Genomic DNA, 13,448 nt, shown 5'->3' with positions numbered 1-13,448 from the left:
AATATACCTATACAAACTGATAGACTCATTTTGTCACAACATCATTAAAATGAAGTTAAAGTCTTATAGGATTGTAAGTATGTTTAATTTTATCACCTTGCACTTTCACATTTTGCTGAACAATTTGTTCAAATATTGACCAGTTGAACAATTTGTTTTAATAAAACAAATTGCAATTTGGTCAAAATTTTGAATGAGTTGCAATTGCTGAATGGCAACACTAACAGTCAAGTCACTGTAAATACACTTTAATTAAAAAAAGTACCTAGTACTACTTCACAAAAAGAATTGTGGTCATTATTTTTTTTTACTAAATTCTTCCTAGAATTCAAACCTACTCCCAAAGATGGAAACATAGTTTTCACTGTTTATAAAACAAACTATGAGATTTTTTAATTTTTTAAAAATTTGACTTGTATATCATATGAGATATTGTGGAGTTCTGACATTTTTTACTCATATTAATAATGCAATATTGTTTAGGATGGTGAAGTAGTATTTGTTGACTGGATGCCACAAAAAGATCAAGATACAGGAAAAATACAAAGTAAGAATATACATGTTACATCTATTACATGTTACTAGAACACACCAATGATATCGCGGGTCCGAGACTGAATTAAAGTATATAACTATACGTAAGCCTTATTTTAGTATTGGTATTGTCATCAGATAAAGTCATGCCAATTATAAGATACACAGTTTTCTCTGCTTTCAAAATCTTTCTGTTTGAACCCGTTGACCTTGAACTTATCAATTATTGGTAATATTAATTATTTGGAAAACAAAAGGTCCTGGAATGGAGTATTTTTTGATCAACAGCATTTAAGGAATGACTAATATTTTTTCTGTCTATGAAGAAATAACAAAAAATTTGGTGCACACTGAATAACGTGCGTAGCGGGTTATTTAACAGTGTGCTCCGAATTTTTTATGTTATTTCGAATAGACAGAAAAAATATTACAGTTATTTCTTATAATTTAATTCTAAATTCCATTTTAAACCGTAGAAAACCATGAAAAAACGTTGATGACGTCATTGTCACATGACTAAATTATGTCTGGGCTAATAACAAAATAACATCAGCCAATCAAAAGACGCGTTGCATCCAAAATTAAATTATTGTCCTATATTAGTTTTAAATAAAGTTGAATTCTTTTATTCGCTGTTTTACGTCATGCCCGCTAATAAATTGAAAACTGTACCTATACGCCTTATTTTAAGTCCACATTTTTAGTATTTGTATTGTTATCTTAGAAAGTCTTACTGATTGAAATACAATAGGGAACAATTTGTCAATGATTGAATTTAGTAGTGTCAACCCTGTGATTATGACCCGTGTATATAGCAAAATCCTAAATACACCGTTTGGTGGTGCGTCTGTCAGTTGCAGAAAGTACAGATAAGGTAATAGGTAACAGGTGAATATACTATTGGTATCGGTATCGGATTCGACCCGGAACTTGTTAATTATTGGCAATATTAATTATGTGGAAAAAACAAAAGGGTCTGGAGTGGTGTAATTTTTAATCTAAACCATTGTCCTATATTAGCTATATATAAAGTTGAAATCTTTGATTTGTCGTTTTTACCCCATGACAGCTGACAAATTGGACCTCGTTATTTTAGTATTATAGATATATGTGACCAACACTAATGCCATAGACAATATTTGTACATGTAGGAATATGTAAATTTATTGGTACGATAATTAGAAACAGAGGTATTTTCACAAGTAAATATGAATGTATATTAACATTTATCAATATTTTAATATTAGAATTATTAATTAGTGAAATGTTAAACATTTGTTTAAAACTACTTGCAAAGAAAAGTACAGATAACATATATGATTATTGTGCGACACAAGTTTAGTCAACCAAAGTAGATGTTTAAATACTATATTATAATTTTAACTCCATCCAATTTTCAACTCAAGTTGAAGCATACAGAAATGATAACAAAACATTTACTCTTCATTTTTATATTAGATTAGATATCAGTCTTTGGGTCTTTAAGGCTGATAATAGATATTGCAATGATATAGATCAGTGTTCTCCCCAGAAATTTTGGATAGCATCACATTTGGCGTAAAAAATAAATTGTATTTTTTTCAATGTAATTTGTCGCGTCGTGGTAATGCTCTATTTCCTTTATGTTATATACGTTATTGTTTATTACAAAATGTATTATATTGTTTGTATGCTATAGGCCCTTTTTTGGTGAATAAAATATTCTATTCAACCCTATTCTTTGTATCTATATTGTTGAATTCATAACTGAGAATAAAATGAAACTAAAACCATGATAACCGTATTTTCAGTTTATGTTTTCTATATTCATTTATAGTTCCAGAATGATTTTTTTCCTCGTGGGACAAATAAAGATATATGCGTATAGATACAATTGCACTAAATGTGTAGGAAAAAACACTGGTTCTTATAATAAAAAAAAGGAAAGAGAAAGTATCATAAAGCTTTTGATTTTATATTATTTGTACAGCACCCAAGCCAGATTATTACCATGCTGTACATGATGGACCTGTAATGTCATTACAAAGATCTCCATTCTTTAATGATGTTGTACTATGTGTTGGAGGATGGACATTTACTATCTGGAAGGAAGGAATTAATGTAGGTAGCTAATATGTGTGGTTTAGTGGGCCACCATTTTATGAAAGACAAAGACACTATAAGTCTATGACACATAGTTTTTTGTCCATAAGCTGTAAAAAAAAATCAAAATGTTGAAGGATTACTTATTTACGAAAATGTCTTTTATCACATATTTATACAAATTTGGAGAACTTTTTCACTTACATATACAATGTCCAAAAAAGGTATTCTGAAACATCCTGTATTTAAGTAGATAGATTCTATTAATCTGAGACTACATCTATAAAATTATAGAGGTTGTCCCTTTGGAAATGTTGCACAATGTAAAATTAAAGTCACGAGTCAATGAAGCTGAATTGGCCAGGGGACGTAACTATTACAAAAAATATTCAATAAGGGGAGATCATTTTATTAGAAACACGATTTACAACTACATTTTACATTTTTGTGAATTTTGTGAAATAGCAAGAAAACAAAAATTGGTTCCATCAAATTTCTGTTTTTTTCCTGAAAGTCAGCTCTTCAAAAATAAAACAAACAGTTGAATTTGGAACATTGATTTATTTTGATATTGATGTTCTGTATAGAGTGGACCAATCTTACAATCTTGTGCTAGTCCTGTGAGATATACAGCAGGCTACTGGTCCCCATCAAGACCAGCAGTGTTCTTTATTGCCAAAGTGGATGGAAGTGTGGATGTTTGGGATATCCTAGATAAAACCCATGAGCCTTCATTGACACAGAGTGTTTCTCCTGTTCAGATCACTACCATTTTTCCATTCCCTGTATCACGTAAGTGGTGATTAATAATCTGCATATGGCTGCTATAGCCACACTTTTTTTCATTTTTTTGTACCCATATATGTGATATTTTAAACTCAAATTAAAAATTTTCATAAAGAATTCAAGTTTTCATGGAATGTTTGTAGCCTCACTTGAATGAACTATACCTCTTTCTCAGTATAAGATTTTGAAACTGAAATCAATCTAAGAACCACTTTTCGAAAGGTCTAGCATTCAACAACCATGCATATAAGCTAAAATTGTGAAAATAAAACTTTACCTTCATTTAGTTATAGGAAATAACATAATTAAATTGAAAAGATTTCATCAAAGCATTTTTAAGTTAATGCACATGCACTGTTTGGCAAGCCCACCTGCCCATCAAGGTACATAAGTAAATCAAAAATCTCGTTAAAATACAAGGAGTATAAAAGATTTGTTATTTAACTAGATGACATGTTCTGCGCTCACCTTACACTCACCTCATATTTTGGCTGCTATTGTAAATTGCAAAATAAGTTGATTTATTTACATAATGTATAAAAAAAATCTCCTTTGTTATAATCGTAGCCACCTTTTGATACCATACTTTATTTTTTTAAACATCCTGATTTTGCATTGTAGAGAAGCAGCATCTTTTAGCAGTAGGGGATAATGCTGGAACTCTACATATATTAGAGATACCTTGGAGTTTAAGACAACCTACACCAAATGAGGTATGATAATTTCTTTATTAAGTTTGCTGGATGAATATTGTACTGCATTGAATGCGTTACTCTACTTAAAAGTACGAAAGTCTTGGGAATAATTTGTGTACCAAAGAAACTTAAGGCAGTAGATTGAAAAGAGTTTTTAATAAGGTACTAATATTAATAAGCAAATCGCAAAACACAACCTTGTTGAAATATATATTAATTACTGAAATTTATTGTCCTGCCCAAGTAATACCAGGCATCCAGCCTTGTAAGCACTCTCACAGGTACAATTATAACCAAATTTGTATGAAATTCATTCATAAGTATATCTCAGCACTATCTCTGATATTGTCAAAAATGTTAAAACAACTATTTTTAAAGGAGCTATATGTAAAGTTGCATTACAAGTACTCTCACACATTCATTTCTTGTTGGAAAACTTTGAATTTTACATCAAAGATTTATCATAAAAGTTCCCCAACACTGCTGACCAATTATGTTCCCCTTGGAAATAGAAATCGTATGGAAAATTACTTTATAAGAAACTGATGTATACATTTCTTGTAGGACATTTATGAGAGAAAAAAAAGTCAGAATGTTTTTGAAGCTGTTGTTCTTGGACAGATCAAAACATATGTTTCCACAGGGGACATAGGCAAGCTGCTCTTTTATTACTTGAATAAGGAATATGCGAGCAAAGTCTGGCAAAAATTTTCAAGTTTCTTGGGGAAGATGTTATTTTATATTTAGTGAGAAAGAACATTAAATATCATAAATTTAGTTTATTTCTGCAAAACAATTTATCAAGGAAAAAACAAACCCGAGAATTTTATTTTTTCAGCTTGCAACTGTATCAAATTATGTAGAGCGTGAAGTGAAGAGACGATCATTTGTGGTACAGAGATGGGATTTCAGAGAACATGAGAAGAGAGAAATTGAAAATGAACTAAAGAAGAAAGCAGGAGTAAGTTGACTTTTTTTTATACCCTATCCATGAAGTCTGTGGGAACATAACTTTATGTCCATCTGTATTCATGCATGCTGATTCCATAACTTTTCTATGGAACTACTGAATAGAATTACTTGTGAGTGGTATGCTTAGTAAGACAATGCATGAGACTTCTTGTTTATTTTAAAGACAGGGAAGAGGCCCTTTCTGCACCTTCATGTACCAGAGACTGTATCAGTATGATTTCTTTTCATATTTGTGTAATTTGCCTTAAGGTTTAAAGCAATGCAAGGGAATCAACAAATGCATAAGCAATTTGACTGAAAAAAATGCATCTACTTATTGAAGTCTTAACTTAGTTTCAAACAGGTTTTGCTAGTCAATGAAATAAACAAAACTTGGAAGAAAAAATCTGGCTACTTCGAGTTAAACCTGTTTTGTTGGACAGCTAGTCTGATGATTACTCATAATTGATTGGTAAATTATGATTTAAGTGGATTTCATTGCTAGATAACACTAAATTCTTGTATTAATTAATTGTATACAAGTGTCAATATAACAAATGTCTCATTGTCCAGTTAGGAGACAAATTATAACTTGCACCTTTAGAAGTAACTTAATATATATTTGATATTGTTCTATATTCATAGTTGAGCAACATTTCGCACATATAATATATAATATTGTAAATTATTTTAGATTGCACCAAATGTGACACTAACTGACGAAGAAGTAGAATACAGAATGAAGCAAGAATACCACCAGTATAAAGAAGAAGAACAATCGTTCCTTAGAGAATTAGGATTATTAAAGGAGGAAGATGAACCTTTACCAGAAACATAGGATATCATATTACTATCACTGACAATAGTTAAGATATTTTGTGTTTCATCATTTTTCCTGGATCTGAAATTGGGTACCTTTGTATTTAACTAGATTATACGAAACTTGTTATAAAAGCTTGTGAAAAAACTTTTATAATATTCCGTCCATTTTAAAATATCTAATTCTGCTTATTTGTTTAGACATTATATTGTTGCATTTTTATATTTAAGATATTGTGAATATTTTGTGTTTATTAAGACTGTGATCTGTTATATTTAACTAAATGTATACACTATTTTTATATTTATTGACAGAAAATAGATTGAATAATAATTTTTTTATTGATGCATTAATATGAAAAAAAGTTGAAATAAAATCTGTTAAATATTTATCTATAACTGTTTCTTTTAAAAAAAAACCTTTAACAAGTTAGGACTTTGTCTTTTTCTAAGTCTTTTACTTCTTATTAAGTTGGGCATTGTATACTGTTCTTGGTTTATTCAGGAATTGAGTTTGTATTTATACTATTTCTTTCTTTAATAGATTTTATGTCCATGATTAATTTTTAGGAAATCATATGTTTACTTTTACAAGAATTGAATTGATTTAACTTGGATTGCATACATTAAATCTGTAGTAAAGTGTTAAGAGTACTGAATTCTCTGCAAGTTGTGGTGCTTTTGCAAGGGTTAGTTTGTTGTCTTATAGAGGCCAGATAAATAATGGAGATTTTTATAAACAAAGATCAGAATTATGCCAACATGTCTATCTTCTCTGATTTTATGTAGAAACAATTAAACTTTGATAAAATACAACTTTTATAAAAAGTTTTAAAACTAGAGGCTCTCAAGAGCCTGTGTCTCTCACCTGACTCTACCTGGGTTTTTGAAATCATATAAAAAAAAAAAAAAAAATTGGCTACAAAGTAAAAACACTTGGCCAGCACCTCATTAGGAAAAGAACATTTATGCTATGTTTGGTTTCATTCAATTCAGTAGTTCTCTAAAAGATGAAATTTGTATATATTTCCCATAGGGTCCTATGTTAAACTAAGCCCCCCTTCCCCCCACTGGCGCCATCTTGGATGATGGATCAGCTACAAAGTAACAACACTTGGTTAGCATCTCATCAGGAACATTCATGCTATGTTTGGTTTCATTCCATTCAGTGGTTCTCTAAAAGAGGACATTTGTATATTTCCTATAGGGTCCAATGTTAAACCAAGTCCCCGCTGGTGGCCATCTTGGATGTTAGATCGATGACAAAGTAACAACACTTGGTCAGCATCTCATAAGGAACATTCATGCTATGTTTGAATTCCTTCCATTCAGTGGTTCTCTAGAAGAAAACATTTGTATGTATTTCCCATTGGGTCCTATGTTAAACTAATATGTGTATGGTTGGACCATATGAGTATATACCCATACGGTCATGACCATACGCGTATGGTCCAAATACTCATATGGTCTGGAACATATATATATGTATGCTTATATGAATTTTGCCCAGCTTGATCCAGAGCTGTTTGGAAAACAAATAGAAGATTTTAGCAGGTGGACAGAAAAATCAAACTCTTACATAAAATATTGAAACTGAGAATGGAAAAGGGGAAATATTTCAAAGAGACAACAATTGACCATAGAGCAGATAACAGCCGAAACCATGTACAACAAGTATTGTTTTATTAAGCGGCATTCAAAAAATATTTATATACAACTTGAAATGTTTTGAGGTTTCTATGGTTAATTTTTTTTGCAAAGGTCTTGTCTTCAATTCATGAATTACAATTTGAATCCCTTCCCAACTGCCTGATGATATTTATTACTTCTTGGTGTACTTATATGTCAAGGCACATATTGTCAGAGGACAATCAAACTGAACTAAAAAAGACTTTTATGATATTATAGTTTATTTGTAAGTTCACTGAACATTTCCTGTTCTGGTAAACTGTAATATAGTAATCACATTGGCATGAAAATATATGTTAAGCTAATGGAATGTAGATATAACATATCAATGTGACAACAAATTGTTTGGATAAAATTTTGTCACCTATGAAAAAAAGTTGAAAGCATAATAACAAAGTGCTTGTACCAAGTATCCTGTATTGGACTCATGGTACCAATTTTTACACCACAATTTATACAAATGTAGAATTTTCAAAACAGAATCCTACATTAAATTAGTAAAACCATTTCGACATATGTACTTCAATTCACAACAAGTAAATTTAAGTTCAATCTGAGCCATGCTTTGGAAGATGAAATGGTTTACTGAGAGAATTCAATTAAAGTTAGAAGTTTAAAGAGGATACTGCTACAAAAATACATGGTGGTCTTACATCAGTTTCAATAGACAAATTACAAGGATTTTACTTGATTTTTAATTATACTTGTTTCATTATACAAACTATGTAAAATTAATTTTCCTTTTGAAACTAAAAGGTTAACATGTTAATTTCAAAGTGTTTTCTAAACTAGTTTAGATTTGGCAGTCAAAGTTTTATTACTACATTTTCATAAAGATCTTATAATGTATTTTAAAAATCCCTTTATACTTTATTTTTTATTGTAACATAAATTGGATTTTTTTCCTTTGATGTTTTTATGAAATAATTTGCTTAAAAAGTGTGGTGAGAGAAAACCATGGTATATTATATGCAAATTTATGTTGTACCATACTTTGCTAATTAAATATGCAACTCGACTAGAATCCAAAGGAAAAAAGGAGGAGCTTCAGCCATGGTATAACATATTCATTTTCATGTTATTCCATGGCTGAAGCTCCACCATTTTTTTTTTTAAATGTATCCGCCTCTAAAATATTTAGGAAGCTGTAAAACATACTAAAAGGTCAAGATCTTCATTTGTTTTCATTTTATAAGAAAAAGCAATAAATTATGTGTACCACATTTCAAGAAACCCTTTTCAAACTATATAGGATTGTTACGAATTTCCTTAATTTTGGAAACAATTACTAAATGTTTCTTCTTTCAGTTTTGAAAAAAATAAAATGTATAACTATCATTCCCTTTGCGAAAATGCAATTAAATTTCGATTTAAAAAGGGGGGTATCTATACAAAAAGGAATAAATATCGGCTACAAATATCTGTGAAAAAACATGATAAGGGGACGTACACTATCTACGCCCCTGGATCCGCCACTGTTAAAATATTGTTTTATCATTAAAATTGTGTTTTAATAAATAATCTAATAAAATAACGGAAGAAAAGCATTTTTCAATTAGATGAAAATTCTGTAAAATATGATTAATTTGTATGATACATTGAAAACAAAAAAAAAACAATTCTTACCGTCATTATAATAACTATTTAATCCTTGTCGTGGAATCCGACATTTTTGTTTACCTCAGTCTGATGACATTATGAAATTACCTGCGCCTACAATCATACACGGGGCGCAAAACTAAATCCGACATTTTCTTTACTTTCTGCAAATTCAGGGGTTCTATTACATGAAATATACAGACGATCATACACGAAGCGCAAAAGTGACTTGTGCGCGCTTCCATTTCATTGGATAAAACTGTAACGTGATCAATTCCAATATTAGTTGAAGGTCTTGAAGCTGTCAATCATTTTATTTATATTACAAATTTTATATACCATGTGTCTTACTCATTAACATATTTAAACAAACTCATCCTTCGGATTCGTTTGTTTAAATATGTTAACTCGTAAAAACCATGGTATATATAGTACCTGTAAAATTTGTGATATTTCAATAAGTTGAGGTCTTTATCTAGAAAACATTCCATTTTTCAAGTTACTGTAAATGTAGAAATTATTGCACGCATTTATTATTGCAATTTGTTTAGAATGTACAACAATGGGAAATAAGTTATTGTGATTTCAGGAAACTCTATACAGATACATGTATCAAATTCAAAATGATATTTATTATTTAAATACTCATTTGGTTACATCATTTGCATAAATTAAAAACCTTGCAATAATTTCTGAATTCACAGTATCTTACATGGGAGTTATGAGATGGGAGTCTCGCATAATTTTAAAAGGGGACTATACATGTACATAATCTATCAGGAAATTTATTTAAAATCATTCTCATTTTATTAGCAGTTACTATAGATAACATTTTAAAAGAAACAAACAAATGTCCTGGAAGTAACAGAAATAATGCTTTTCCTACTTTATCAGAAAAGAAAAGTACTTGGCAATTTTGAAGCTATGCTACACAAGGGGGACTCTAATCATATTAGATTCAATTGGAAAGACCATTAAAGAAGTTTAAAACAACAAACAATATGATGGCAGTGTAACCTGACAAGCTACAAAATACAACTGAAAAATTTATTCTGACAACTAAATGAGGTATGCTGATGGGTGTGTGTCCTAAAAGACTTGATCTCTTGAGTTAAGATACAGACTAAAACATATACAACCCCATTTAATACAAAATTCCAATACTACTGGCCATTAATTTAAATCTCATGTTTTAATACTTTTACAGTATTCAAAGTATATACTGGGATATTCTAAAATATAAAAAAATTTGCCAAGTATATAAATATGGAGATTTTTTTATCATTGCCAATAAGATAACTATCTACCAGAGTTCAAATGAAGTGGATGTATGGAATTATAGACAACCATACTGCCTTCAACAATGTGAAAAACTCATTATATATAAGAGGCAATAAAAGGCCCTGACATGAAAAATGTATAACAATTCAAAACAGAAAAACCAACAATCTCATATATATCAAACAATAAACGCAAAATAAATATGACAGACATGAACCAAACAACAACCACTGAACTAAAAGCTCCTGACTAGGGACTTACAGAATGTGATAGTGAATCAAAAACTAATATAAAAATATAAAAAAAAATAGTTTAATATTTCGTTTTTCAGCATATTTTTGTTGCTAATTTGTCATGAATAAAATAAAAATACTTTAGAAGGTTTTGTGATATGATTTGATTATTGAAAAATTGCAGTGGGATAGGTTTTGCAAAAATAATAATAGCAATTTGGATTTGTATAGTATTATTTGAATCCAGCAATTTCTTAACCAGTAATAACTGATCACTCCTTTATGTCTAAATTTCAACAATAACAATATAAAATGCACACAAATATTTATGAATCTAAATTACAAATCTTTGGAATATTTTGAAGTTCACAGTATTCAAAACTAAATAAAATACAGTTAAATTAAATGGAAGGAAACATGCATAGTTGATTGTGGATCTAAAATTTTGACCTGAATTTATTTGAGATTAACACAATCAACTGCGTTTCTTAAAATATGGTTTCTCTCTCACACTCAAAAGTTAGTACAACAATATAACATTCATAACATACTTAATATATTATTTAACAAAATATGTCTTAAAGTATAACAAAAAATATGGTCGAAGATCTAAAATAAAAAAAAATTTGAAAGGTTGTTTTCTGTTAGATGTATACAAATTATATATAGCAATATGACAACTACTTGACTTAATGCCCTGTCATAATGCCGTTCAATATTTAACTACTTTAAAAAAATCCAATACATTTTGCAGAATGCTGATAAAGCATGTAAAGTGATGATCATCCAACAATTCAAATTGACAATTCATATACAATCTTATAACTCATCACTACTATAACAATCCACTTTACCGTCTCCAAGACCAAGAAACATTCTCTTGATTTCTTGAGGTCCTTTGAAACACACACTTCATTTTACATTGAGAACTAAAAACTGTCCAACAAAATTAGCTAATCCTAAGACAATGAGACAGGAATGTAAAACAGTACTTAATATAGACTGTTCTCCATTTCTGTGTTGTATAGTCAAATGTACTAGACATGGCAACATTATGGCATAGGCAAAACCACAGAATGCTCCAAAAAATCTGAAAAATAAATCAACATAATTTTAATGACAAGTTTACAAACACAGTCGTTTGGATTAATCATACCTATGATCACAAATTATATATACACCTGAGGATGATCATTCTGTATAAGATTCATAAACTTTGGTTGAGGCAATATTAAGTTAGAGATTTTTTTCCAATTGTTGAGGAGGCTAGAGGGTATAAAAATTTTAGCAAAATTTTAAACATTTACATTACAAATTTTATTTATTACACAATTAGTTGTGACTTCATGATATGGTAAAAAAAATCAACCAAAAAAATCGATTTGTTTAAGCCCCAGATGACTTTTAAAATGTTTATATTCTTGAAAAAGCTCCAAATTATCTCCCTTTGGTGCAAAATTGCCATGTTTTTGCTTTAAAATTGAAATATCTTTTTTAACTCATCTGTGACCTATATTTTTTATTATTTTTTTCAAATAAGCTGTATTTAAACTAAAAGATACTAAAATTTAAGAGATTTCTGTAATTTATTTCAATATTACCTCTATTTCTCCAATTAGTTCAACAGAAAAAGTACCTACACAAAAATGCATGCTTCTTTCGAAGGCAGATTGTGAGCTTAAATGAGCGGGGACCCCATTTTTTTATTTTATTTTTCTATTAAGTATATGATGAAGTTCATACAAAGAAAAAAATAGTGAAATCCTATATTTAAAAAAAAATTGATTTACACCTGCGAGCCCCCTCAAGTGGCATAATAACTTAAGAAAAGGAAGAGTGACACCATCCGAATTTTAACTTAATCTGTGTTTTGTGGTAATAAGCATTATGTATAAGATTCATTAAATTTAGTTGAGGCAAATTTAAATTATAGAACAGAAATAAAAATTCAGCAATTTCTCCAGTTGTAAAGGGAATAACTCTAGAAAGGTAAAAGTGACCCCACCCAAATTCAAATTGGATTTGTGTTTTTCAGTAATAAGCAAGTTGATTTTGAAAATTTGTTCATTAATCATTGAGACTAAATGAATTATGTGATCTGCAAGACTGCTCAGAGTTGTGCAAATGTTACACTCTGTAATGCCTTTCTTGATTTTGTTGAAAAAAGTAACCCAACTTTGAAATCCCATAAATGAGACAAAGAGATTCATAATTCATAATGAATGATTCCAGAAAACTTGTGATTTACTAGATTATTCTCCAATACATCTTTGCAAATCAAAATTTAGAGATATGAATCAATTTACCCTATAATTTTTCCTATATGAGGTAGAAATACTGCAAATACCACACATACTGCGATGATACACACGTTCAATACCAAAACATGGCGCAAACTACAAAATGAAAGAATAATAGAATAAAAATTAAAAAACTGAAAGAGCTAGATGGATAGACACAATTGTAATATACAGATATGGCTATGCTGCAAATGACAGCAGATCTCATCACTTTTTAATCTGTGAAATTTGACTTCAAGATTCTGTCACACTTAAACTATTGATATCAAATAAAAAAAATATTTTTAATAGATTTAAATGTGTTTTTTTGTGATGTCAACATTTAACACTGATAATATGTATAAACCACATTACTATTTTACTATATCTTTTTTTTTAAAGAAGATTCAATTCAATAGCTGTGGGTTATTTATAGTAATTAGTACAGATCTCACTGTAAGTGTGTGCATTAAATTTGTAAACAAATTGTGTGTATAAAA

At 29.5% G+C, this 13,448-nt stretch overlaps 2 protein-coding genes across 2 annotated transcripts in view; one reads left to right on the top strand and one right to left on the bottom strand.

Moving 5' to 3' along the window:
- LOC143043074 (dynein axonemal intermediate chain 3-like) overlaps positions 1–6,259 on the top strand; it is a 30,959-nt gene extending 24,700 nt beyond the window's left edge. The window contains exons 18-23 of the mRNA XM_076215557.1: positions 484–547; positions 2,504–2,634; positions 3,204–3,408; positions 4,024–4,115; positions 4,936–5,058; positions 5,743–6,259. Coding sequence (XP_076071672.1) covers positions 484–547; positions 2,504–2,634; positions 3,204–3,408; positions 4,024–4,115; positions 4,936–5,058; positions 5,743–5,886 — 759 coding nt within the window. The 3' untranslated portion in view covers positions 5,887–6,259. The remainder of the gene's footprint in view (positions 1–483; positions 548–2,503; positions 2,635–3,203; positions 3,409–4,023; positions 4,116–4,935; positions 5,059–5,742) is intronic.
- Positions 6,260–7,759: 1,500 nt separating this feature from the next.
- Positions 7,760–13,448, bottom strand: part of LOC143043101 (neutral amino acid transporter 9-like) — a 33,018-nt gene continuing 27,329 nt past the window's right edge. Inside the window, exons 14-15 of the mRNA XM_076215568.1 lie at positions 12,976–13,065; positions 7,760–11,759 (exon numbers count right to left, since the gene is read on the bottom strand). Coding sequence (XP_076071683.1) covers positions 11,582–11,759; positions 12,976–13,065 — 268 coding nt within the window. The 3' untranslated portion in view covers positions 7,760–11,581. The remainder of the gene's footprint in view (positions 11,760–12,975; positions 13,066–13,448) is intronic.

The sequence above is a fragment of the Mytilus galloprovincialis genome, chromosome 1 (genome assembly GCF_965363235.1).
Source record: "Mytilus galloprovincialis chromosome 1, xbMytGall1.hap1.1, whole genome shotgun sequence".
NCBI lineage: Eukaryota > Metazoa > Mollusca > Bivalvia > Mytilida > Mytilidae > Mytilus > Mytilus galloprovincialis.
The sequence above is the reverse complement of the archived record's forward strand: the minus strand, read 5'-3'. Positions and strand labels throughout refer to the sequence as shown.